General features: G+C 44.8%; 1 protein-coding gene across 4 annotated transcripts in view; it reads left to right on the top strand.

The window, feature by feature from the left end:
- Window positions 1-24,068, top strand: part of MYBPC3 (myosin binding protein C3) — a 135,976-nt gene that overhangs the window by 3,242 nt on the left and 108,666 nt on the right. For all 4 annotated transcript variants that reach the window (XM_075129623.1, XM_075129622.1, XM_075129620.1 and 1 more), the window contains exons 2-7: window positions 15,968-16,234; window positions 16,800-16,907; window positions 17,640-17,726; window positions 17,872-18,020; window positions 20,286-20,403; window positions 22,612-22,660. In XM_075129623.1, the coding sequence (XP_074985724.1) occupies window positions 15,968-16,234; window positions 16,800-16,907; window positions 17,640-17,726; window positions 17,872-18,020; window positions 20,286-20,403; window positions 22,612-22,660 (778 nt within the window). The remainder of the gene's footprint in view (window positions 1-15,967; window positions 16,235-16,799; window positions 16,908-17,639; window positions 17,727-17,871; window positions 18,021-20,285; window positions 20,404-22,611; window positions 22,661-24,068) is intronic.

The raw sequence follows: 24,068 nt of genomic DNA, 5'->3' as shown, positions 1-24,068 counted from the left end.
TGCAGGAGGTCAGACGAGATGATCATAATGGTCCCTTCTGACCTTAAAGTCTATGATTCTATGTACATTCACGGGGCCACCTCCTCAACTGGAAATGCTCCATTGAAATCAATGGAGCTATGTCAATTTACAACAGCTGAGTATCTAATCCCATGGTAATTAAGGCATCCTGACTTTTTAGAGTGTAGGGTTGAAAATATAGTATTAAGCAATTTACTAATGCTAAGCATTTTCAAAGATTATTTTATCTATGCTATATTTTAAGAGTATCTTGTGATGTAGCATGAAAATTATATACTTATATGCAGTATAAATTAGAACTAGGCTCTATACCATGTTCATCACCTTGGTATTAAATACCTACACAGATAGACCCTTCTACCACACTATCACATTATATCTGTTGTGCCTACTAAAGAGTGCAAAACAGGTTCCCATTTTAACCCATTTGTATGTACACTCAGAACTTTGACTTTCATCTTTTGTAGTCAAGCTGCACTTTCCAAAAAATTCTATCTTTGAGCAGAGACCAAATATGAAAAGTTTAAACTCAAAACAGCCAAAGGGGATGTTATGAGACAGTCAGAAAAAAGTGAACACCCCAACACCACCACAAGCATTCTCTCCACATCTCAAATGTTTTTGAGAATAACAGTTAAACTTTCATACATCAGACTTGTCATGTAAAAAGACTTTTAAAGAAATATGCACTTTGTTAAATTTGGAAGAGAGTCTAGGAATGCTGAGCAATTCTGAAACCTGGCCATTTATATTTAGTTACCTAAATATAGAGTTAGAGACTTAGATTAGAAAATGTTGGCCAAGGTTTATAATAGAACTTGATTGCAACCTTAAGCATGGAGAAGCTATAGCAGAGGTGGGCAAACTGCCCAGCCCCTGAGCTCCTGGGCGGGAGGCTTGCCCCCGGCCCCTCCCCTGCTGTTGCCCCTCCCCCTCAACCTCAGCGCACCACGCTGCCGGCACCATGCTCTGGGCAGCTGAGCAGCGCAGTTGCAGAGCCTCGGCCTGACCCAGTGCTCTGGGTGGCGCGGCTCTAGCGCTGCCAGCCACCGGTGCTCCAGGCAGCGCGGTAAGGGGGCAGGGGGGAGGTCAGAGGGCGGGGAACAGTGGGGTTGGATGGGGCAGGGGTCCCGGGGGGGCAGTCAGGAATGGGGGGGGTCAGGGGACAGGTAGATGGGGCAGGAGTCCCAGGGGAGCCATCAGGGGGCGAGAAGCGGGCGGGGGGGTGTCAGATAGGAGGCGGGGGCCGGGCCATGCCTGGCTGTTAGGGGAGACACAGCCTCCCCTAACTGGCCCTCCATACAGTTTTGGAAACCCAATGTGGCCCTCAGGCCAAAAAGTTTGCCCGCCCCTGAGCTATAGCCACTACGTAAGACATAGCTTGTAAACCATTATGTAGATTATAAACCGTTTGGGGCTGTGCTTGCATAGCGCCTAGCACAATGGGGTCCTAGTTCATGGGCTCCAGTATGCTATGTAATACAAATAAATAATTTCCATCACCTTTTCTTTTGTAGATCTGAAGGTTAATCATTGTCCCCAATTTACAGATGGGATATTGGAGGCACAGACAGGTTGAATGTCCAAGGTCACACAGGAAATGTGATTACTCCCAGTCCTTTGTAAATTCCAGTAACATGAGAAATCTCAGTGGCTGAAATAGAGGAAAATAAGTTTGAGAGGCTTTATAGCTTCGATCAAGTAATGGTTAAGCCTGTATGTGCAAGAAGCCACTTATCTCTGATTAAGGAATTTATAGCTCCTTCATACAGTTCAAGAGCAAGGAATTTACAAGCTCCTTGCTAAAGTTTGTGGAGCTTCTAACCTGCACAGACCTAACTGCTCCAGTTCTTATCTTAAAGGAAAGAAGGGGGGAGGGAAAAGGAAATGCAAAGAACTGTAACATTAAAGTTGCAACATCAAAACCTCAACTATTCAGGAATTTTGAAAATTAATGTTTTTTCTGAAATGTTAACTTGGCTTTGTTGCACATGTAATCATTTTACCATAAGATACACAGGATGTGCAATAAGGCCAATTTAGCACTGCAGGAGAAACCCTAATTTTTGGTATTTCCTAATTTTGTGTCTTTGATTTTACAGATTTCATGTTCTCTGCATTTTCTGCTCATGCCCATCACAAAGCTCTAGTGGAGCTTCCAGTCTGCTTACTGCAGGCTGTCTATGTGATCACAGAAGTGCCATTCTTTGAGTATACAGTCACTTTTTTATTCCAGTGAGGTATATGTGTAGTAGTTTTAAAACATTACTAACCATATCATAACCCATAAAAGCACTTACTTTTCTTTGAAAGAGTAGACTCACTACCAAAGCACCTCCTTGTGGCCAGGCCTGGCAGCTCTCTCCCCATTTAGCACTTTAGCCCTCAGCTGGTCCACCTTTACCCATGACTCAGCCCTCCGGCTTAGTCATGATTTTAAGTCCACACCTTCCAGGGTAATAAAGTCCCACAAACAGTTCAATGACGTTAAAACAAGGCCTTCAGCACCAACTCCAGGCACTGGTCATAGAACCACAGAATATCAAGGTTGGAAGGGACCTTAGGAGGTCATCTAGTCCAACCCTCTGCTCAAAGCAGGACCAACCCCAACTAAATCATCCCAGCCAGGGCTTTGTCAAGCCCGACCTTAAAAACCTCTAAGGAAGGAGATTCCACCACCTCCCTAGGTAACCCATTCCAGTGGTTCACCACCCTCCTAGTGAAAAAGCTTTTCCTAATATCCAACCTAAACCTCCCCCACTGCAACTTGAGACCATTACTCCTCGTTCTGTCATATGCTACCACTGAGAACAGTCTAGATTCATCCTCTTTGGAACCCCCTTTCAGGTAGTTGAAAGCAGCTATCAAATCCCCCCCTTCATTCTTCTCTTCCACAGACTAAACAATCCCAGTTCCCTCAGCCTCTCCTCATAAGTCATGTGTTCCAGTCCCCTAATCATTTTTGTTGCTCTCCGCTGGATGTTTTCCAATTTTTCCACATCCTTCTTGTAGTGTGGGGCTCAAAACTGGACACAGTACTCCAGATGAGGCCTCACCAATGTCGAATAGAGGGGAACGATCACGTCCCTCGATCTGCTGGCAATGCCCCTACTTATACAGCCCAAAATTCATTGGCCTTCTTGGCAACAAGAGCACACTGCTGACTCATATCCAGCTTCTCGTCCACTGTAACCCCTAGGTCCTTTTCTGCAGAACTGCTGCCGAGCCATTCGGTCCCTAGTCTGTAGCGGTGCATGGGATTCTTCCATCCTAAGTGCAGGACTCTGCACTTGTCCTTGTTGAACCTCATCAGATTTCTTTTAGCCCAATTCTCTAATTTGTCTAGGACCCTCTGTATCCTATCCCTACCCTCCGGCGTATCTACTTCTCCTCCCAGTTTAATGTCATCTGAAAACTTGCTGAGGGTGCAATCCACACCATCCTCCAGATCATTAATGAAGATATTGAACAAAACCGGCCTGAGGACCGACCCTTGGGGCACTCCACTTGATACCGGCCGCCAACTAGACATGGAGCCATTGATCACTACCCGTTGAGCCCGACAATCTAGCCAACTTTCTATCCACCTTACAGTCCATTCATCCAGCCCATACTTCTTTAACTTACTGGCAAGAATACTGTGGGAGACCGTGTCAAAAGCTTTGCTAAAGTCAAGGAACAATACGTCCACTGCTTTGCCCTCATCCACAGAGCCAGTTATCTTGTCATAGAAAGCAATTAGATTAGTCAGGCATGACTTGCCCTTGGTGAATCCATGCTGACTGTTCCTGATCACTTTCCTCTCCTCTAAGTGCTTCAGAATTGATTCCTTGAGGACCTGCTCCATGATTTTTCCAGGGACTGAGGTGAGGCTGACTGGCTTGTAGTTCCCAGGATCCTCCTTCTTCCCTATTTTAAAGATGGGCACTACATTAGCCTTTTTCCAGTCATCCAGGACCTCCCCCAATCGCGATGAGTTTTCAAAGATCATGGCCAATGGTTCTGCAATCACATTCGCCAACTCCTTTAGCACTCTCGGATGCAGCGCATCCGGCCCCATGGACTTGTGCTCGTCCAGCTTTTCTAAATAGTCCCAAACCACTTCTTTCTTCACAGAGGGCTGATCACCTCCTCCCCATGCTGTGCTGCCCAGTGCAGAAGTCTGGGAGCTGACCTTGTTCATGAAGACAGAGGCAAAAAAAGCACTGAGTACATTAGCTTTTTCCACATCCTCTGTCACTAGGTTGCCTCCCTCATTCAGTAAGGGGCCCACACTTTGCTTGACTTTCTTCTTGTTGCTAACATACCTGAAGAAACCCTTCTTGTTACTCTTAACATCTCTTGCTAGCTGCAACTCCAGGTGTGATTTGGCCTTCCTGATTTCACTCCTGCATGCCCGAGTAATATTTTTATACTCTTCCCTGGTCGTTTGTCCAATCTTCCACTTCTTGTAAGCTTCATTTTTGTGTTCAAGATCAGCAAGGATTTCACTCTTAAGCCGAGCTGGTCGCCTGCCATATTTACTATTCTTTCTACACATCGGGATGGTTTGTCCCTGTTACCTCAATAAGGATTCTTTAAAATACAGCCAGCTCTCCTGGACTCCTTTCCCCCTCATGTTATTCTCCTAGGGGATCCTGCCCATCAGTTCCCTGAGGTTGTCAAAGTCTAAGTCTAGGGTCAGTATTCTGCTGCTCTCCTTTTTTCCCTGTGTCAGGATTCTGAACTCGACCATCTCATGGTCACTGCCTCCCAGGTTCCCATCCACTTTTGCTTCCCCTACTAATTCTTCCCGGTTTGTGAGCAGCAGGTCAAGAAGAGCTCTGCCCCTAGTTGGTTCCTCCAGCACTTGCACCAGGAAATTGTCCCCTACACTTTCCAAAAACATCCTGGATTGTCTGTGCACCGCTGTATTGCTCTCCCAGCAGATATCAGGGTGATTGCAGTCTGCCATGAGAACCAGGGATTGCGATCTAGTAACTTCCGTTAGTTGCCGGAAGAAAGCCTCGTCCATCTCATCCCCGTGATCCGACGGTCTATAGCAGACTCCCACCACGACATCACCCTTGCTGCTCATGCTTCTTGTCCTCACTCCCTTTTCCGACAGCTCTCTGACATCTCTGGCCCCTTCTCTGGGTTCATGCCATCTTGACAGCAGCTAAAACAGGAACCCAGGCTCTCCCATTACACTCAGTTCCAGCCCAGGGACCCTAAAACCAGCAGCCAAGGACAACTCCATCCAACTCCTTGCTACAGCCGCCCAGGACTTCTTACTATTCATAGCCTTTCCAGGTTAATCCTTCTTGGCTCTCAGGGCCCTCCCTAGAATTCTCTGACAAACTCAAACCAAAAGTACAAAATCAAACAAGTTTTTATCTTTCTCAGGCTTGGCCTTCCATGCCTATTAAGTTCCCCTTGCTGTCCCCACCCCTAACCACTTCCCAGGACTCTCTCCTTGAAAGTCCAGATTATGCCCTTTTATAAGGGTTTACCATTGGAGCCTGCACCACCCCCCAGTGGCTGATTCATCTTTCTCCTGGCCTCTTACCAGAATTGTCTGTTCAGGAGAAGATACCAGGGCTTACTCTCTGCCTGGGCTTCCTCCTTGACCCTCGTGGTTTCACTACTTACTCATCCCAGAGAGCGACTACTGAATTTCATCCTCCAGACCTCTTCTGTGCTAAACTTCCTGCCTTTTGTACTATCCAGCTCCTTCTCTAGCTTGGTTTCATCTCTAATTATTCCTAGCTCACCCTCAGAGGGCAGCCTATTGTATTAATTGGCCTCTCAGGACCTTTCATAGCCTGTGTGTGGTACACACTCCACCACACTCCCTTTCCTTCATAGGCTGACCTATCTAACAGGGCTCAATGATGACATGAAATCAACAGCATAGTGGGGGAGAGGCCTCATTGAGTGAGAACTTACAACTCCAGGGGTGAAGAAGGAATCTAAAAATAAACAAAAAATTCCACAACAAGTTTAAAATCTCCTGTGTGGGCTATGCCTCTTCTGTACTACACTTTGAAACATTCTGTACCTGACTTAAAAATTCAGTAGTTGTAGGGTATAGTTTTTCCCCTTAATACTTGTGCCAAATTATTCACAGAATATAGGTGACAACTTAAATTACACACAAATTTAATAATCTTTTTCATATATAATGTCTTTTTATGACTAGAGAGAGATACTTTCCTGGCAAGAATGGAGAACACCCATCAACATTTGAAGCAAACAGGAATTGGTCTTATTGCAGAGCAAACACAAGGTATGTCTACACTGCAATAAAACACCCATGGCTGGCCTTGGTCAGCTGACTCAGGCTCGTGGGGCTAAAATATTGTAGTGTAGATGTACGGACTCCGGCTGGAGCCTGGCTCAGGACCCTCCCCCTGCATGGAGTCCCAGAGCCCAGGCTCTAGCCTGAGACAGCAAATATACTGCAATTTTATAACCCTACAGCCCAAATCCCCTGCAAGGCCGAGTCAGCTGACATGGGCCAGCCATGGGTCTTTTATTGCAATGTAGACATACTCACTGACTCCTAAACTCATGACTTGGCAGAGGCAAAAAATGAAGGAAATGATTTATTAGTGCTTAAATAATATACTGTGACAAAGCTCTGTCCTTGCCTCCATGGGTCCCGCATTTCGTTGCGGACTTCATTAGCCTCAGAGGCTCACTGTGACCCTCCACATAACCCTTCTCTCTCTAGAGACAAGGGTCACAGTCTACTGAGCCATTTTCATCATAAGCCAGCGAGGGAGGTGAGGAGAAGTTATCCTTCCTTGCACAGTCTCTGTTGTCTCCCAGTCTCAGTGATTAATCGGGGGCAAAGGTCGGGGGGGGGAGCCCGGGCCCACCCTCTACTCCGGGCTCCAGCCCAGGGACCCTAATAGTATCAGCTATGGTAGCTGACCTTTTAGAAACATGACATGTACAATTCCCTGGGCTACTTCCCCCATAGCAGTCCTCACTTCCTCAAGCTCCACTTCACCCTTACCTCAGGGCCTCCTTCCTTGTGCCCGATATGGTGTGTACTACTCAGTCTCTCCAACAGCACAACTTCCTCCCACAGCTCCTGACATGCGCGCCCACCTGACTAACTGGGAGGCTTTTAACTAGTTTCAGCCAGCCCCTGATTGGTTTCAAGTGTCCCAATCAACCTAGCCTTCTCCCTGCCTTCTGAAAAGTTCTTAATTGGCCCCAGGTGTCTTAATTGACCTGGAGCAGCTGCCATTTCACTTATCCTGGTACCAGGGATTTGTTTAGCCTGGAGCTAATATATCTATCTCCCACTACTTTTCTGGCCTTGCCCCATCACAATACTTATAGAGAAATTTGTCCTGCTACCTCATTACATGCTTCATATTTTCCTCAGCATCCTAACTGAAAGTTATCCTGCCATTCCCTAAAGTACTCTCGAAACCAAAGTCTTCAGCCTGGCTCTGGAAGTCTGACCAGGGGCAGCTGCTCATCAGGAACTAATAGAGCTAAGACCCATCAATAACGGTATAGCATTGTGATGCCATACAGTCCCATCTTCAGCTACTGGAGGACTCCTGATGGGGATGGAGCCCCTGGAGTATACAGTAGAGCTGGTTGTCACTACAGGACCCTTGCTCCTGCAGCAAACAGACTGGAAGCAGGAAAGGGAGGAGTAACAGCACATCTTTTGTAGGGATATTTCAGATCACAGGATCCTTGCTTCCTCTCTCTTTTGGAGTGGGATTTTGAACAAAATTGTACACACCTCCATGTGTGACATTTCATGCAATTTTTAACTGGCTAATTTGCATAATTAGAATTAATTTGGATATAGCCATAAACATCAGTTTTGGCAACTGTGTGGATTTAGTGCTGATGAAGGATACTGGAGTGGCATTACATTTCCCTCACAGGGTAATCCCTGAGCAGTGGGAAAAGGCAATAGGTAGAAAGGACCTTCTTCTTGGCTCTTCTCAAAAGAGATGGGATGGGAAGGCTTGTAGGGAGCCAGAGATGACCAGGGAAGTATGAAGGGGTGGCAGTTGCTGAGAAGGTTGGTACATAATGGTGGTATTTAGTTTCTTTCCTTTTATCAGCCCCCTGCCTCTACCTTGTCCCCCACAACAGCTTGTCATCTCTGTCCTCTTCAGCAGCACCTGTCATACATCATCTTCAGTAGCTCCTGTTCCCCCCTTTCCCTCCTCCTGTAGTGCCTCCCTGCTCCTGCCTGTAAGGGTAATGAGGCTGCCTCCTTGCCTCTCTGCTGTTCCATGTGGCTGAGAGCTCACAGGCAGTAAAGAGGGGCTAGAAAGGGTGTCAGGCCACCTAGCTGCTTCTTCAGCAGGTGCCACAGCAGCTCCTGGTGGCAGCCACCCAAGCCCTCCTGTTTGCCCAGGGCCCAGCTGAATGTGTGATGAGGTCAGAGTTGCTGGAATGCCTAAGAGGCAGCTTGCATTTATGAATGTCACACAAATGCATGTCATTTGGCAGGTCTGCCCTGGTGAGGGATGGTATGAGAGAGGAATATAGTGGAGACGCATCTTACGCAGGGGTTAGGTTCTAAAGTCAGCACGTAAGGCGAAAAATCGCATATAGTCAAAATTACCCTTGAAAATCCCTTAAATCCCCCATAAAGTACAGTATACTGTACATGGTTGTGTATACAACCCTGTACAGTAAGGTATAAATATATAATGTGTACAGTATATAATAAAGAGCACATATGCAAAATATAATTTTACAGTACTGTATTTTTAATTACAGGGGGGTAATTACAGGGGGGTCGTCAGGGTTTGATGTCGATCCAGGAGATGGAGGTGACGGAGAGCGAGTCGTAGACTAAGTGGTTGGCTCTGGTTCAGCTGGAAAAGTTGATTGCATAGGCTCATCTGCTGCTGGTTGTTTTTCCTTGAAAAACCATGGTCATTGGCAACTGTCTCTGTTGTCTCTCGAGCTGCTCAAACATTTCTTGATACCGTTTCAAATTGTCCATAATACTATGTGTGATTTTGAGGCTTTGTTCCATAGAGGGATCATATTCAGAAATCATTCAAGTGTTTCGTTGCTTGGAACACTTCAGCAAATTTATGAAGATTCCAACTTGCTGGCTCTTCCTGTTCATCATCATCATCATCGTCTTCTGTAGACGATTTTATCAGTTCCTCTAACTCTTCATTAGTCAATGTTCCTCTGTGGCTCTCAATTAATTCTACAATTTCTTCCTCAAGGATGTTGACAAAGCCATCACCACCCACTTGCCTGGCCACCTGAACAATGCGTATCACTTCTTTGTCAATGGTCGGGAAACCCTTAAAATCATTCACACACTCATTCCATAGGTTTCGCCAACATGCATTGACTGTTTCAGGCTTGGTTGCATCCATTGCCTGTTTAAAAAGTGATGCAACTGGCAATGTTGAAGTACTTCCAACACTCCATCACATTAAGATTGGGATCAGCATCCATAACGCTATGTATCCGTGAGAACATAAGCCTCTTGTAGGTGGCCTTGAAACAGCGAATCACGCCTTGGTTGAGAGGTTGGAGGATGGAGGTGGTATGGGGGTGGGGGAGAGAGAAAGACGACTTCAACGTTGTTATGCGTAAACTGGAATGCTGCAGGGTGGCCAGGAGCATTGTCTATGATCAGCAACACTTTAAAGTCAAGTCCTTTCTCTTCGAGGTACTGCTTGACCTCCGGAATGAAACCCTTGTGGAACCAATCCAGAAATAATGCTGCCGTCTCCCAAGCTTTTTTATTTGATTGCCAGAACACAGGCAGGAGACTTTTGTTCTTGCCTTTTAGGACATGGGGATTTGCAGCCCTGTAGAGCAAGCCCGGCTTTATTAAATGCCCAGCTGCATTGCCACAAAACACAGTCACACGGTCTTTAGCTACTTTGAAGCCAGGGGCTTCTGATTTCAAAATGTAAGTGCGGTTGGGCATTTTTTTTTCCAAAAGAGCCCAGTCTTGTCAGCATTAAAAACTTGTTCCGGAAGATAGCCCTTTTCTTCTATGATTTTCTTTAATTGTTCGGGGTAGGCTTTTGCTGCCTCTTCATTGGCAGATGCAGCTTCACCAGTAGTCTGCACGTTTTTGAGGTTGAAGCGGTTCCTAAAACTGTTAAGCCAACCTCGGGTGGCTTTGAATTCCTTCTCATCAGAAGGCTGTCCCTCTTCGGCGGGAGGTTTGAACAGCGCATAGAGACTAAGAGCCTTTTCTCGCAATGTGTTGCCATCGATAGGCACACATTGACTTCATGTCTTCCAGCCATAAGTTTAATGCCTTTTCAGTCTTCCCTAAAGTCTTATCACGCACCTGGCTCTTCACCTTAGCAGTTACTGGAGCACTTGATGCCACGGCTTGACGAATTTCTCTCTCGAATCTTGATGGCATGGATGCTAGATTCGTTGCTGCAATATTTACGCTCCATGCTGGAGACCAACATACTGTCTCGCAATAAGTCCAACACAGCCAGTTTTTCCTCCAGCGTTGGAACAGATCGCTGTTTCTTTGGTGGAGCACCAGATGAAGTAGTTGGCTTGCATTTAGGGGCCATGTTGTACGAAAAATAAGTATCTTTAAACACTAGAATCACACTCAGCGTGGCGAGATGCTCACACTAGGAGAGGCACGCAGGAACTGAGACCGACTGAGGGAACAGCAGATTCACGTCTCCCATCTCACGCTCACTCAGGGGCATATGCTCACTGAGTGGAATGGTGGGCGGAATTGCCCACACTATTTACAGGTATCTTATTTTTCTTTTTTTTTGCCGAGCGTGTATAGTTGAATTTGCGTAAGTTAAATGCGCATATGATGTGACTCAGCTGTATTGGGAGCATGGAAGTGTCCGATAGGAGAGACTTCAGCGCTGAGAATCATAGAAATGTAGGGCTGGCAGGGACTTTGACAGGTCATCTAGTCCAGTCCCCTGGTTTTGATGTGTCAAGTGGTCAAGAGTAGGCAGAAGAAGGATTCTCAGCTCAAGTGTGGGTGAAGGGCTGGCGTGAGAAGGTTGAGCTGATGGGGGCTAGGGATGTTTTGAGCTGGCAGGGAGATGGATTAGGCTAATAGGATTGTGTGCAGAAGAGAACAGAATCAATAAAGGATACTGGGGTGTGTGCAGACAGTAGGGGGAAATATAAGAACCTCAGAGTTACGAGCACCTTGGGAATGGAGGTTGTTCATAACTCTGAACAAAATATTATGATTGTTCTTTCAAAAGTTTCATAGAATCACAGAACTGGAAGGGACCTTGAGAGGTCATCTAGTCCAGTCCCTTGCACTCGTGGCAGGAGTAAGTATTATCTATTATTAAGGCTCCATGTCTGTCACGGATTCTGTGACTTTCTGTGACCTCTGTGACTTCTGCAGCAGCCCGTGCTGAACACCTCATGCAGCCCCTGGGCCAGTCACATTGGCTGCTGCTGGGGCAGTTTTGGGCCCCCTTCTGCTACCCAACAGCACGAGTTTGAGTGGTGGGGGGTGGCTCAGGGCTGGGGGTGGCGCTTACCTTGGGGGAACTCCCCTCCCTCAGCTCCTAGCTCCATGTGCTGTTTCTGCCCCTGCAGGCACCGCCCCCAGAGCTCCCATTGGCCATGGTTCCCAGCCAATGGGAGCTGCAGAACCAGGGTTTGGGGCGGAGTGGAGGCAGCATGTGGAGCTAGAAGCTGGAGGTTGCTGCTTCCCAGGAGCCGGATAGGGAACCTGAATCTTCTTTACATAGGAGCATCCAGCCCTATGTAGTAGTTTTGCAAAAGTAGTTTTGCAAACCCAGTTTCTCAGGTGAGCTTTTGGGTAAATCCAACTCCCATTTACTTCAGTGGGAATATTTCCATCGACTTTAAATGGGAGTGGATCAGGTCTTTAGGAGGAAGGTTCAGAGACTGAGAGTTGCTCATAAACCCTTACATGTGTATTTAGAGCTAATAAAGGGAACAGGAGACTGATGTGATGGAGAAGAAGTTATCAGTGTGAATATAGTTCTGGCTACCAATTCATTTTTACTGAGTTGTCTAGTGTAAATGTAAGAAACATAATCCTCTTGCAGGATCTGCAATAGATCAGAGAGCTCCTATCAGGAACGTATGTCCTGAATTATTGCTACTTTTAGGCTGAAACCTTCACAAGCCACAGTATTAAGTAATTAATATATTTATGAATTCTCCTGTGGCTAACGGGATGGTGATAATGATGGAACTTTTACAAAAATATGATTTCAGAGTAATAGCTATGTTAGTCTGTATTCACAAAAAGAAAAGGAATATTTGTGGCACCTTATAGACTAACCAATTTATTTGAGCATAAGCTTTCGTGAGCTACAGCTCACTTCATCGGATGCATGCCGTGGAAAGTGTAGAAGATCTTTTTATACACACAAAGCATGAAAAAATGGGGGGTGGGGAGAGGTATTTTTTTATGCTTTGTGTGTATAAAAAGATCTTCTACACTTTCCACGGCATGCAACGGATGAAGTGAGCTGTAGCTCACGAAAGCTTATGCTCAAATAAATTGGTTAGTCTCTAAGGTGCCACAAGTACTCCTTTTCTTTTTACAAAAATATGTCTGTCTCTTTATCTCCAGCGTTGCAGGGTCAGGAGCCAGCTGGTAGCAGCTTCCAGAGCTGGCTTGGCTCCCTATAGTGCTGCAGTCTAGCTGTCTTCAGAATAACTCTGTGCAATGACCCATGATACCCTACATCAGGGTGCCAACCTTTCATGTCTACTCCATAGAATAATGGATCAGAGGATATGCACCTGTGTATCTGAGTAGCAGGGACCATTTTCTGTGTCTGGACATAAACAGCATCTCATACTTTCATACCTGCCTTTACGAGCAACTGGAATAAAAGGTTGCAAGGGTATCTCCAGCTTCCACTGTGAGTGGAAGAATTTACAGTAGCCTACTATAAGTCCTTACTATAGTTTCCACTATCTGTCAAATCTATAAAATGTAAAAACAAAGGTGGTTTGTCTTATTTGGATCATTTTTAATATATCAAAAGAAGTGAAAAAATCTTTGCAAGTCAACTTTAATTCATGAAAGTTTGTAAATCAGCTTGAAACCCACTGACAAAGGTGCTATAGAAGTGCAAAGTATTATAACTAAACAAAGGGCATGGGTCAAATTATTTGCTGGTGTAACTCCACTGAAGTCAAAAGAGGTATGCCAGCAGAAAACGTGGCAGACCTATCTAGATGGTGCACAATGGACAGATAGTATTACTAGCAACAGATCTATAAGAAGTAGAGAGCATGGTGAAGCATGAATATGACCTAAACATTTTAGAGTATTTCACACTTCAGTTCATTCATATTTAAAAAGTGGACTCAAAAGTTTAAAGCTAGTTCCCAGATTTACTGAGGTGTATTTGGAAGCTAAGGTAGCTGCCCGCATTAAAAAAAACAAAACAAAAAAAGAGAGACATGAAATTTGCAGAAGTGGAAATAACTAAATAGGCAATGGAATTTAGAATTGATTATGAACACATGATCAATGAATGGGGAAAGTCAACAAAAAGGTGCTACAATGATTTATTAAAAATATTCAGAGTATGAAGAATCTTGATAGCGGTGTTCTTAAATATCTGCACATTTTGTGGAGATTAACAAATGACAAGAGATTTGACTAGTCCCCTAATCTGAACATAAAGTAATAACTCTGAATCACAATAAAACTTCACATTCCCAAATAAGGAGACAGGATGCCAATGAGCTGAAGTCACCTTAGTGAGGCAAGTCAGGAGATGGTACATGCTCCAGACATGCCCACCATGTATGCTATTTTGAGTATGCATATCAACCAGAATGAATAATATGCCCTTACACTTGTTCATCTTAGTCACTTTATTGTTACTTGAATTCTCAGCACTGAGGAAAACACCAATTTAAATAAGGGGACATGTAAAGGAAACTTTTGATACAGCATGTAATTAATTAGCAGAAATAGTGTCAGAATATTATGTAGGCAAATATTTTAGTAACTTTCAATAACAGATTAGACATTTGAATGCAGATAGGTGGGATAAAATGATAAGGCCCAACTTTAGGGTGGTTTTATCCTGCTGGAGAAGGCTTGAGCATTGGCCACTATCAAAGACAAGATAGCAAGACTAAATGAATGACTGGCTTATTCTGGTACAACAAGGGGTGGTATACTGAACTACATATACCTCTTGTCTTCTGGTATGGCAGTAGGAATAGATACTGAACTAAATGGTGTTGGTTTATTACAGTACAGAAATTCTTACATTCCTAAACTTTTTTTTTTTAAATGACTGATGTTTATTCTCTGGAGATTATTCTTTGGTTACCTGTAGAAACAGTAAATCAAATTTTAGGAGAGAAATTTAAGGCTGAAAAAAGTTGCTACTTAAATATTTGTTCTTCAAAATGTTAGCAAGAAAACAAATTCTTAAACTAATTCAAGGTTTAAATCCATCTAGACGGAACTATTTATTTTATTTATTTCAATTTAAAACAAACAAAAACACACTAACCAGAGTTCTAGGCTTGTGTAATTTTGAAAAAATAAAACTATACCTCACCAGGGGTGTGCCCTCTATAGGTTTGTCTACACAGCAAGTGGCAGCAAGTCTCAAAGCCCGGGTCAACAGACTTGAGCTCACACTACAGCACAAAAATAGCTGTGTAGACATTGCAGCTCAGGCTGGTGCTCAGACTCAGAAGTCTTTCCCTAGGCTTCAGAGCCTACCGTGAGCTGCAAAATATTCACAGCTATTTTAGCACTGCAGCATGAGTCCTGTGAGCCCAAGACTGTCAATCCGAACTCTGAGACTCGTTGCTGCTCACTGTGTAGATGTGCCCAAACGAGATCAAAGAGAGGTCTCATTCAGCTCTCCTCACCGCACAGTCTTAAGGCATTATTTCACACCAAGGCAGTCAGTTAGAATAATCACTTATACTGACACAGTGAAAAATTCTCAGAAGTGGCTAAGAGCTTAGGCACTTGTGAAAATTTTGCCCATAGTGCTTTTCACCCCCAAAAGGATGTTGGAGTGCACTAACCACTATACACACACAAAGGAATCACTTCACTCAATGAAATTAAGCTACCCTGCAATGCAGTATCTCAGGGGCAGGCAACCGATGGCATGTATGCCAAAGGCGGCACGCGAGCTGATTTTCAGTGGCACTCACACTGCCTGGGTCCTGGCCACTGGTCCGGGGGGGGGGCTTTGGGAGGGGGCTTTGGGAGGGGGCTCTGCATTTTAATTTAATTTTAAATGAAGCTTCTTAAACATTTTAAAAACCTTATTTACTTTACATACAACAATAGTTTAGTTATATATTAAAGACTTATAGAAAGAGACCTTCTAAAAACATTAAAATGTATTACTGGCACGCGAAACCTTAAATTAGAGTGAACAAATGAAGACTCAGCACACCACTTCTGAAAGGTTGCAGACCCCTGCAGTACCTTTTTACCACAAATTAAGGCAACAGTTAGGACAGGATGTGAACGTGAATCCTGTATCTAAAAGAAACTGCATGGGAAACTCCAGGAGACAGCTTTATGTGTATGTACTGAACCATCATGACACATACCATCACACCCAAGGGGAAGAATTAGAAAATCATAACTGTACAAATATTGGTCTGATTAGAGGTACAGGAAGACAGGTAGTGCTTCTGACTTAAGCAGGGTCCTTAGTTTGGGAACAGTTTTCAATCCATTATGTATTATTTCATGACAATATGGATATTTGACACCTAAATTACAGATAGAGTCAATTAACTGAGATCTAAAGCTAAGTCTATGCAGAGTCCTGTTAAATTGGTCTGACCATTCCACAGTTGTGGAAATGGTTATATTCATATCTTGCACAGGCAGATGGGAGGTAGACTGTGCGGGAGGGAAGGCAGACAAAAGCTGTTGTACACACAAAGTCTGACTACAAGAAAATGTAAACAGGTGAACCCTCTCTCTTTTTAGCTTCTGCTTTCACCAAGAAGCCAAAGACAACAGAGGTAGTGGAAGGAGACACAGCTGTGTTTGAAGCAGAGACTGAAAAGACTGGCATCAAGGTGAAGTGGCAGCGAGCTGGAGCAGAAATGTTTGAAAGCGAGAAGTATATCATCAAGGCTGAGGGGAACAAACATTCACTGACTATCAATAACACTGGAAGAGAGGATGATGCGCCATATGCTGTAATTGCGGGGAGTTCCAAGGTCAAATTTGACCTCAAAGTCAAAGAGCCAGGTATGGTATCTCCTAAACCACTATATTCAGAATTGCTAACTCAAGCATTCAGAAATCATGAACTGGGCCCATAAGAATGAGATTTTAATAATAAATAATAAATGGGGGGTTTATATTTGTTTGCCCTCTAGTGCCTGAATCTCACACAGAAGCAAATTGTTTTTAAAAGTTCATAAGTTTCATAAAAGTTCATCATTTTTCATCACTGCTGTTTCTATATACATCACAGAAGCCAAAGGGTAGAAAAATTATTCTTAAAACATCTGAAATTCGATATGTCAAAATTATGGCATTTAAAAATTCAAACATCTCTTTTGAGAGAGAGAAGAGGGTTCTTAGCCATCACAGCTCAAAGCGTGGCAAAGGTAAGCTATTCTTATCTGGTTAGAAACTCCATAAGGCTGGTATCTTCCAAGGCAGTGCACCTTCCAAGCTCTACAAGACAACAGACAACTTTCTGTGCATTTCCTAAGGCTCACTGAAGAGATGCTCCTCTGCACAACTCTCTCAAGTATATCCAAGAAATACATAGCTTTCTGTAACCTTGCTTTCCATTCCTTTTCAGAAAAGTCTGAGGCAGTTCTTCATACTGAAGCTGTTTCTACCCCAATTGTCTCAGACTCACCTACACCAGCAGAGACACACCCAGGAGAATGCACCAGGAGTTCTGAAGGTTAAAAAAAAATAATAATAAAAAAAAGATGCTAGGACTAACCTTAATTCAGTGGCTCTCAATCTTTCTGGACTATTGTAGCCCCTTGCAGGAGTCTGATTTGTCTTGCGTACCCCCAAGTGTCACCTAATTTAAAAACTACTTGCTTACAAAATTAGTTAGCGGTTGACACAAAAGTGTCACAGCAACTATTACTGAAAAATTGCTTACTTTCTAATTTTTACCATAATATAAATATTGTACTTACATTTAATTGTATGGTATATAGAACAGTATAAGCTAGTCATTGTCTGTATTGTAGACAATGGTAGAGATCATCCTTGAATCGAGGGATCGCCAATCAATCATGTCTGTATAGTTTGTACTGACTTTGCTACTGCTTTTTATGTAGCTTGTTGTAAAACTAGGAAATTATCTAGATGAGTTGATGTACCCCCCTGGAAGACCTCTGTGTACCCCTGGTTGAGAACCACTGCCCTACTCGACACATTGAAAGAAAGAATAGGGACAAGGAATCCCAACATTGATGGTGGGGGAAAACAGGACCAGGAGGAAGAAGACAAGTGACAAGCCCCAGCCAAGTGGGAATAAGGAGTTATGGAAGAAACAGGAAATATCTGAATGGAGAAGAATATTGAGGGAAACATTGAAATGATGTAAAGGATTCACTATATAGACTAGGACAGAGGCTGAAATGGAAAGATAGTTAATAAATCCAGATATTTGGTTCAGTTCCAGCTCCTGAGGCTCAGCCAGAGCTGCCTCTGGACCCTGTTGGTCTCTTCGTGACACGACCTCAGGATGGAGAAGTGACTGTTGGTGAGTAAAAGACTTGATTTTTGTAAGCTGCTATGCTACTACCTGGATACTACCTTTATCTCTCTAATTACTGTACAATAGCAATGATCTAACAGAAATACTAAACATCACTCACAGGCTTATCTTAACCTGTCTCCCTTTCAAGGTGGAAACATCACATTCACTTGCAAAGTAGCAGGTGCCAGCATGCTGAAGAAACCATCAGTGAAATGGTTCAAGGGAAAGTGGATGGACCTGGGAAGCAAAGTGGGGAAACATCTCCAGCTGCATGACAGCTATGACCGAAACAACAAGGTACAGCCAGCAAAGCAGAACTCTCAATCTCTCTCTCCTAGCCACTAACCTTTGTTCTGGGGGAAGATCTCTTCCCTAGTAGTGACATTTTGGTACTAAGGTGCCCAAAATGGCGCACCAGTATTCTAATCATAGATACAGATCTATAGTCAGAGGATCTAGACAAAAGTAGAGGCACAAGGTAGATACTATCACTCCTCGGTTCCATGATAAATGATAAAAGATTTGGAAGACAAAGATTTTTGAGGAAACATTCAGCATATGTTCAGTCTGGAGAAGAGTCTGAGCAGAAGTTTGGTAATTGTATGAATACACAAAGGCATACCAGAAAGAGGACAGAAACACTCACTCAGCAGTGAATACAGAATAGGAATGCATACAGCCAGGGAAAACAAAGAAATGTGTAAAAATCCCACATAATTCTGATAAAAATCAGTTTAACAATTTGCTAACAGTGGTAGTGAAAAACAGAAACATCCAATGTAACAATAGTAAGGATTTAAAAAAAACAAGTTTGGAAAGCATCTAAACTTTAATTCTTCAGAGTATAAGCCAACCTTTAACTAATTTGTTTTAGAAATAAATGCTCCTTGTGTGCACACGTAACAGGGTTCTACTCACTGGTGGGGCAACTGCATGTGGCTGCATCTGGGGAATTAGCTCTGCCTGGACTGACACACCCTTCTGTCAGTCACTAACTCCATGGTGAGGCTCTCTCTCAGAACTCAGGGTGCTCTTTCCTTCTCACTTGCTCACACCACAGCCCCTCTTCCTCTCTAGGAGTCGCAGTGCTTCCTCTTTGTGGCTTGGCCCTCCAGCCAGGTCATTATACAGTTTTTCCCTTCCAGAAAAGTTTCACTGGACTAGGTGTCCAAGTGCCATTCTAGCCTGTTGTCCCATTCAATACTATGCCACTTTCCCACTGGGGGAACCAGGCCCACCTGCTACTCCAGGTTCCAACCAAGGGACCCTACAAACAGCACAGACCTTGCCTGCTAATGTTTCCCTGGGCTTCTTCCTACTTTGCCATCTACAGGCTTTCTTCTCCACCACCCCTTTGGGTAAACCACTTCCATAAGGGTCAGGATCCCAGGCCTTCTGTTTCCTTTTCTTTACCTTCAGGTTTCATTCTTCTCCCCTCACTAGGACAAGAGAGTGACTACAGACCTTCACAGTGCAGCCCTCTTCTGCTCTCCACTCCCAGCTTTATACAATCCGTGCCTACTCCTGTCTAGATGGGCCCATCTTCAATTAGTGCTTGTCAATCAAGCCTCAGTCTCCCCCAGGTGCAGCCTATCACGTTAATTAGCCCCTTCTGAGCCACTTTAACCCCTTCAAGGGTGGTGTGGGCTGAACATCTCATTGCAGCAGGTTAATCTATAACTGCCTACTCCAGGGTTCCTTGCACCTGAATCTCAGACAGCTGGTATCGGTCACTGTCAGAGATAGGATCCTGAGTTAGATGGACCATTGAACTCAACTAGTATGGCAATTTCCATGATCTTATTGCATAATTATCCTCACAGGAATATTCAGCCACCCATACATTGGTGCTGAAATTAACTGCTTTATTACAGTGGGTAAATTATCATAAAGCGATCAACAAAAATCCATTCCCACCATAAATGAATCTATAATGTGAATACTCTAGCCCAGAGACAGACAGACAGACACCTGGAACACAAAGAAGTCTGTAGTGCGTCACTCTCTCTTCCTGTAGGGATCACGCTAGCGTTATGGTTTGTAATATACTTGCTATGTGTATGCATCTCCACTTCCCTCTACTGGATGCAATAGGATAGATTTGCCCATCGGTAACACCAATCCTTCCGAAGGCTGAATTTATGGAACTGCTCTATTAGCTGTAGATAGAGGTCTACATTTTTTGGAGATGGAGGACCTGTTCCCCTTGGCCACAAGCGTGCAGCTACTTTACCTGATGAGTGTGGTGTCTGTATGTATGCAATCACAGACAAGTACAACAGTAGGATTTGCTGCTATCAACATCCTATCCCCTGGAAAACCTCTGCAGATAATGTCCTTTAAGTGTTCAAAATGGATTAGAGAAATTTTACCTTTATGACAACTCCTCACCCAGCCACAAGTGAGACAGAGTTGCACATACAGGGAACAAAGTGGGTTTTTTAATGAATTCCAGTCTTTGTCTATCACTGTTAATGTTCTAGTATGCTATATTTGTTTCTATGCATTTTTATCCTTTTATTTTCTAACTTCCCTTGCTCTGTGGGCTGATCTTTTTTTTAGGTTTACATCTATGAAATGCACATTATCCAAGCAAAAATGACTTATGCAGGGGGGTATAGATGTGAGGCATCTACCAAGGACAAGTTTGATAGCTGTAACTTCAGCCTGATTGTCAATGGTAAGATTATATGATTACAGAAATGTGTTGCTAAGTCAAGGGTGAAAGTGGGCTGGTACAGGCTGGTATGGCGTACCGGTAAAAAGTGGCCACTGGTACCAGCCCATACGGAGACAACATTAAAGTGCTGCCATGGCAAAGGACCCTGCTTAAAGCGCTGCCGTGGCAGCACTATAATGTCGTTGCCCCTCCCTTCCCCGGACTGCCGACGGGGGCGAGGGGAGGGCAAAAGGGGCTGCTGCCCTGGGGCCGGAGATTTAAAAGGGCCCGGGGCTCTCGGGCGCTGCTACTGCGGCAGCAACCGGAGCCCTGGGCCCTTTTAAATCGCTGCCGGAGCCCCGGGTGGTGCGGGCCAGGCAGTGCGGATGGGCTGGCTGAGGGAGGCTGACTCCCAGACCAGTCCCTTCTGCCCAAGGCCCCGCCCCTTCCAGGGGCCCAGAGCCGAGCCCCCATACTGGTAAGAGTTTAATGTTACTTTCACCCCTGTGCTAAGTTAGGTTCTATCTTATTCCCACTCTGTCCTCCCTGTGTACAGAGTAACCTCTCTCCCCAAGAAACAGTGGCCACCAGAAGAGGGTGTAGGTCAGGTTTGAGAGAAACTGGCAGAGATTTATGTAGGCCCAAAACTAGAATAGCAGGAGTGCTACAGATGCAGATTGAGATGCATTAGCAGGGCTATGAAGGAGGGGGGTGGCCTCTAAAAAGAAAAGTAGTGTGTAATTCAAGTCAGGACTGAGATGTACTGAAAGAGCAACACGAAGTAAGCAAAAGGAGAATTAGCCTGTATTATCCTTGGCTTTATCCAGGCTTCAGTCCCACACTTCCATGAGCACTAAATTCAGTAAAAAAATTTTTAAAAGTCTGAGAATTAACTCCAGTTCTAGGTTGCCAAAGGCTATGTACTTGAACATGGAAATTTAAAAAGAAAAAGGAAAAAAAACTTGGAAAAGTTCAGAAAGCTAACACTATTACTTCCTTTCCTCCGGCCAAATTCAAGCACGGCAGGAGCTTCTGGCAGTATAAAATTGCAACAAGAATAGTTGACTAGTTTTAGCAAGGGATTTACTCTAAACAGTTGCTCTTGTGTGCCAGTGATTAAAAGGGAAGTACATTTAACTATCTATTTACCTCCAGTGTAGAATGGGTCACCAGGGATTTCGCTAAAACAGTGTGAGCATGGTTCACCCTTGCTAGTTCAATATTTGCACCACTCTCCTTCCTCAGGGGTTGTGTTGCGGAGTGGTAGCTTTAATTGGTGACTGGGGCTCCATAGGAGCTTCACAGCACAGGCACTGACTTTTGTTTTTCCTAGTGGGTGCTCCACCCCCATTCCACTCGGAAGCCCTGCTCTTGCTGGGCCTCTTCCCGCCTCTGCTCTGCCCCCTCACCCAAGGACCCCTCCACCCACACACTGCTCCCTTCCTGAGCGCCTCCCACCAGCCACTTGCTAAGGAGCAGCCAGCCCCAGGGGCCTGTCAAACAGCTGACTGGTGGGCAGCCAGCCCTGGGTCTGGAACCACTATGGCTGGTGAGTGCTGAGCACCACCTATTTTTTTACACAGGTGATTGAGCACCAGAGCACCCATGGAGTTGATGCCTATGCCTCACAGGCAGTGGCAGACCAGGAATGCATTGAGTCAGCACTGCTCATTTCTGAAGCAGCACTGGTTGGCTGCAGGACCCATGATGGTATAGGGCATAGGTTGACTTTCAGTCACTGGAGGCTCTCTACCCTAGGCTATGCCAGCAGTAGCCGGTTTAAATTGGAGATTAATCAAACACTTTATACGCAGCTTCCCAGCTGTAAACCTCTCCATGCTTCTATTAATCAAGGGAATTTATTTTCTGCCTCCACAGATGGTAATATTACCATTAATGAACTATAATCCATTTGGACGTTCTCTAGCACCTTTCACCCGAGGATTTCAATGCATTCATTATGTCAATATTCAGACCAGATTTTACAGAACACAATACGACTTTCCCACTGTCAAACTACAAATTAATGTGAAGCTTGAGGTAGAACCCCAGACAGTTACTTGCACTAACCATGGCTACCGTTCACTAAGTGATTAATCATAGTTAAAATATAAGATCTTTGAAACAAAAATGGCGTGAAAGGAAAAACTTTTGCAGTGGTGCTGTCTCTTCTTCAAGAACACACTCAACTGTTTTCCCACCTTCCTTTTCCATTGTATGCCACATCAGAAGCACCAGGAACAGGAGACATGGATATTCGCACTGCCTTCCGACGAACGTGAGTAGGAAGCTTGTGCTTCCATGTGGAATTCATTACCTTCCTAGACAAGGTCATGTAAGAGAAAAACTATTGTACAAATAGCTATTATTACAAAGATTTATGTAAGTCTATAGTGTAAGTGTTTTTAAGGCTAAAATGCCACCCTTGACTCTCAGACATCATCTAAAAGAGGTTGGCTCCTTACTATGCAACAACAAACCCGATCTTCAATTATTTCAGAGATAATGAACATAATTTCTCTAAGAATTGCACTAATTATTTTTTCTACAGTGTGAAAAGAGTATTTCAGGTACAAGTCAACAGGGGCGCTAATGATCCTGTGCTAATGATCCAGGCTGTATGGCTTGGACCAAGCAATGCTTTCCAAAATGGTTTAGTTGAGCCTGAGGATCCACTTGTGTCTTAAGACATTCTTACACTAGACAGGGATCAAGAGTTTGGACATAAATACTATATAGCTGATTACAGTATGGTTATATTTAATTTTATTAATGTTTTGTAATTTTATTACAAGTGCAATCAATGAGATTTTGAATGTATGTGTGAATGGTCAGGTATATATACACCTCCTAGACTATTAAGAGCCACATGTAGGGTTGCCAGGCGTCCAGGCCAGTAGAAGTCTGGTTGGCCGCAGCACCCACGAGGCAGGCAGGCTCCATGCCCAGCTCCACGCAGCTCCCAGGAAGCAGCTGGCGTGTTTCTCCAACTCCTAGGTAGAGGGGTGGCCAGGAGGGCTCCATGCGCTGCCCCCACCCGCAGGCGCTGCCCCAAGCACTGGCTCCGCAGCTCCCATTTGTCATGGTTCCCAGCCAATGGGAGCTGTGGGGGTGACACATGTGTGCAGCGTGCAGAGCCCCTTGGTCACCCCTCTGCCTAGGAGCTGGAGAGGCATGTTGCCACTTCCCAGGAGCTGCTTGAGGTCAGCGCCACCTGGAGCCTGCACCCCAAACCCCCTCCCATGCCCCTGCCCCAGCTCAGAACCCCCTCCCACACCCAAATTCCCTCCCGACCCTGCACCCCCTCCGGCACCTCAACCCCTTGCCCCAGCCCTGAGCCCCCTCCCACATGTCGAACCCCTTGGCCCCAGCCTGGAGTCTCTTCCTGCACCTCAAATCCCTCATCCCCAGCCCCATCCCAGAGCCCTCACCCTCTCCCACACCCCAATCCCCTGCCCCAGCCTGGTGAAAATGAGTGAGTGAGTGAGGCTGGGGGAAAGCGAGTGACTGAGGGAGGGGAGATAGAGTGAGCGTGGGCTTTGGAGAAGGGGCAGGGCAAGAGTGTTTGGTTTTCTGCAATTAGAAAGTTGGCAACCCTAGCCCTAGGGCATTGCTTAGGTGTTGAGAAAGGCCACTCTTCCCATCTGCAATAAATACTCAATTGACCTAGGAACTCTTAATAAAGC

This window comes from Caretta caretta, chromosome 6 (genome assembly GCF_965140235.1).
Source record: "Caretta caretta isolate rCarCar2 chromosome 6, rCarCar1.hap1, whole genome shotgun sequence".
Lineage (NCBI taxonomy): Eukaryota > Metazoa > Chordata > Testudines > Cheloniidae > Caretta > Caretta caretta.
Note: the sequence above shows the minus strand (reverse complement) of the source record. Positions and strands in the feature narration are given on the sequence as shown.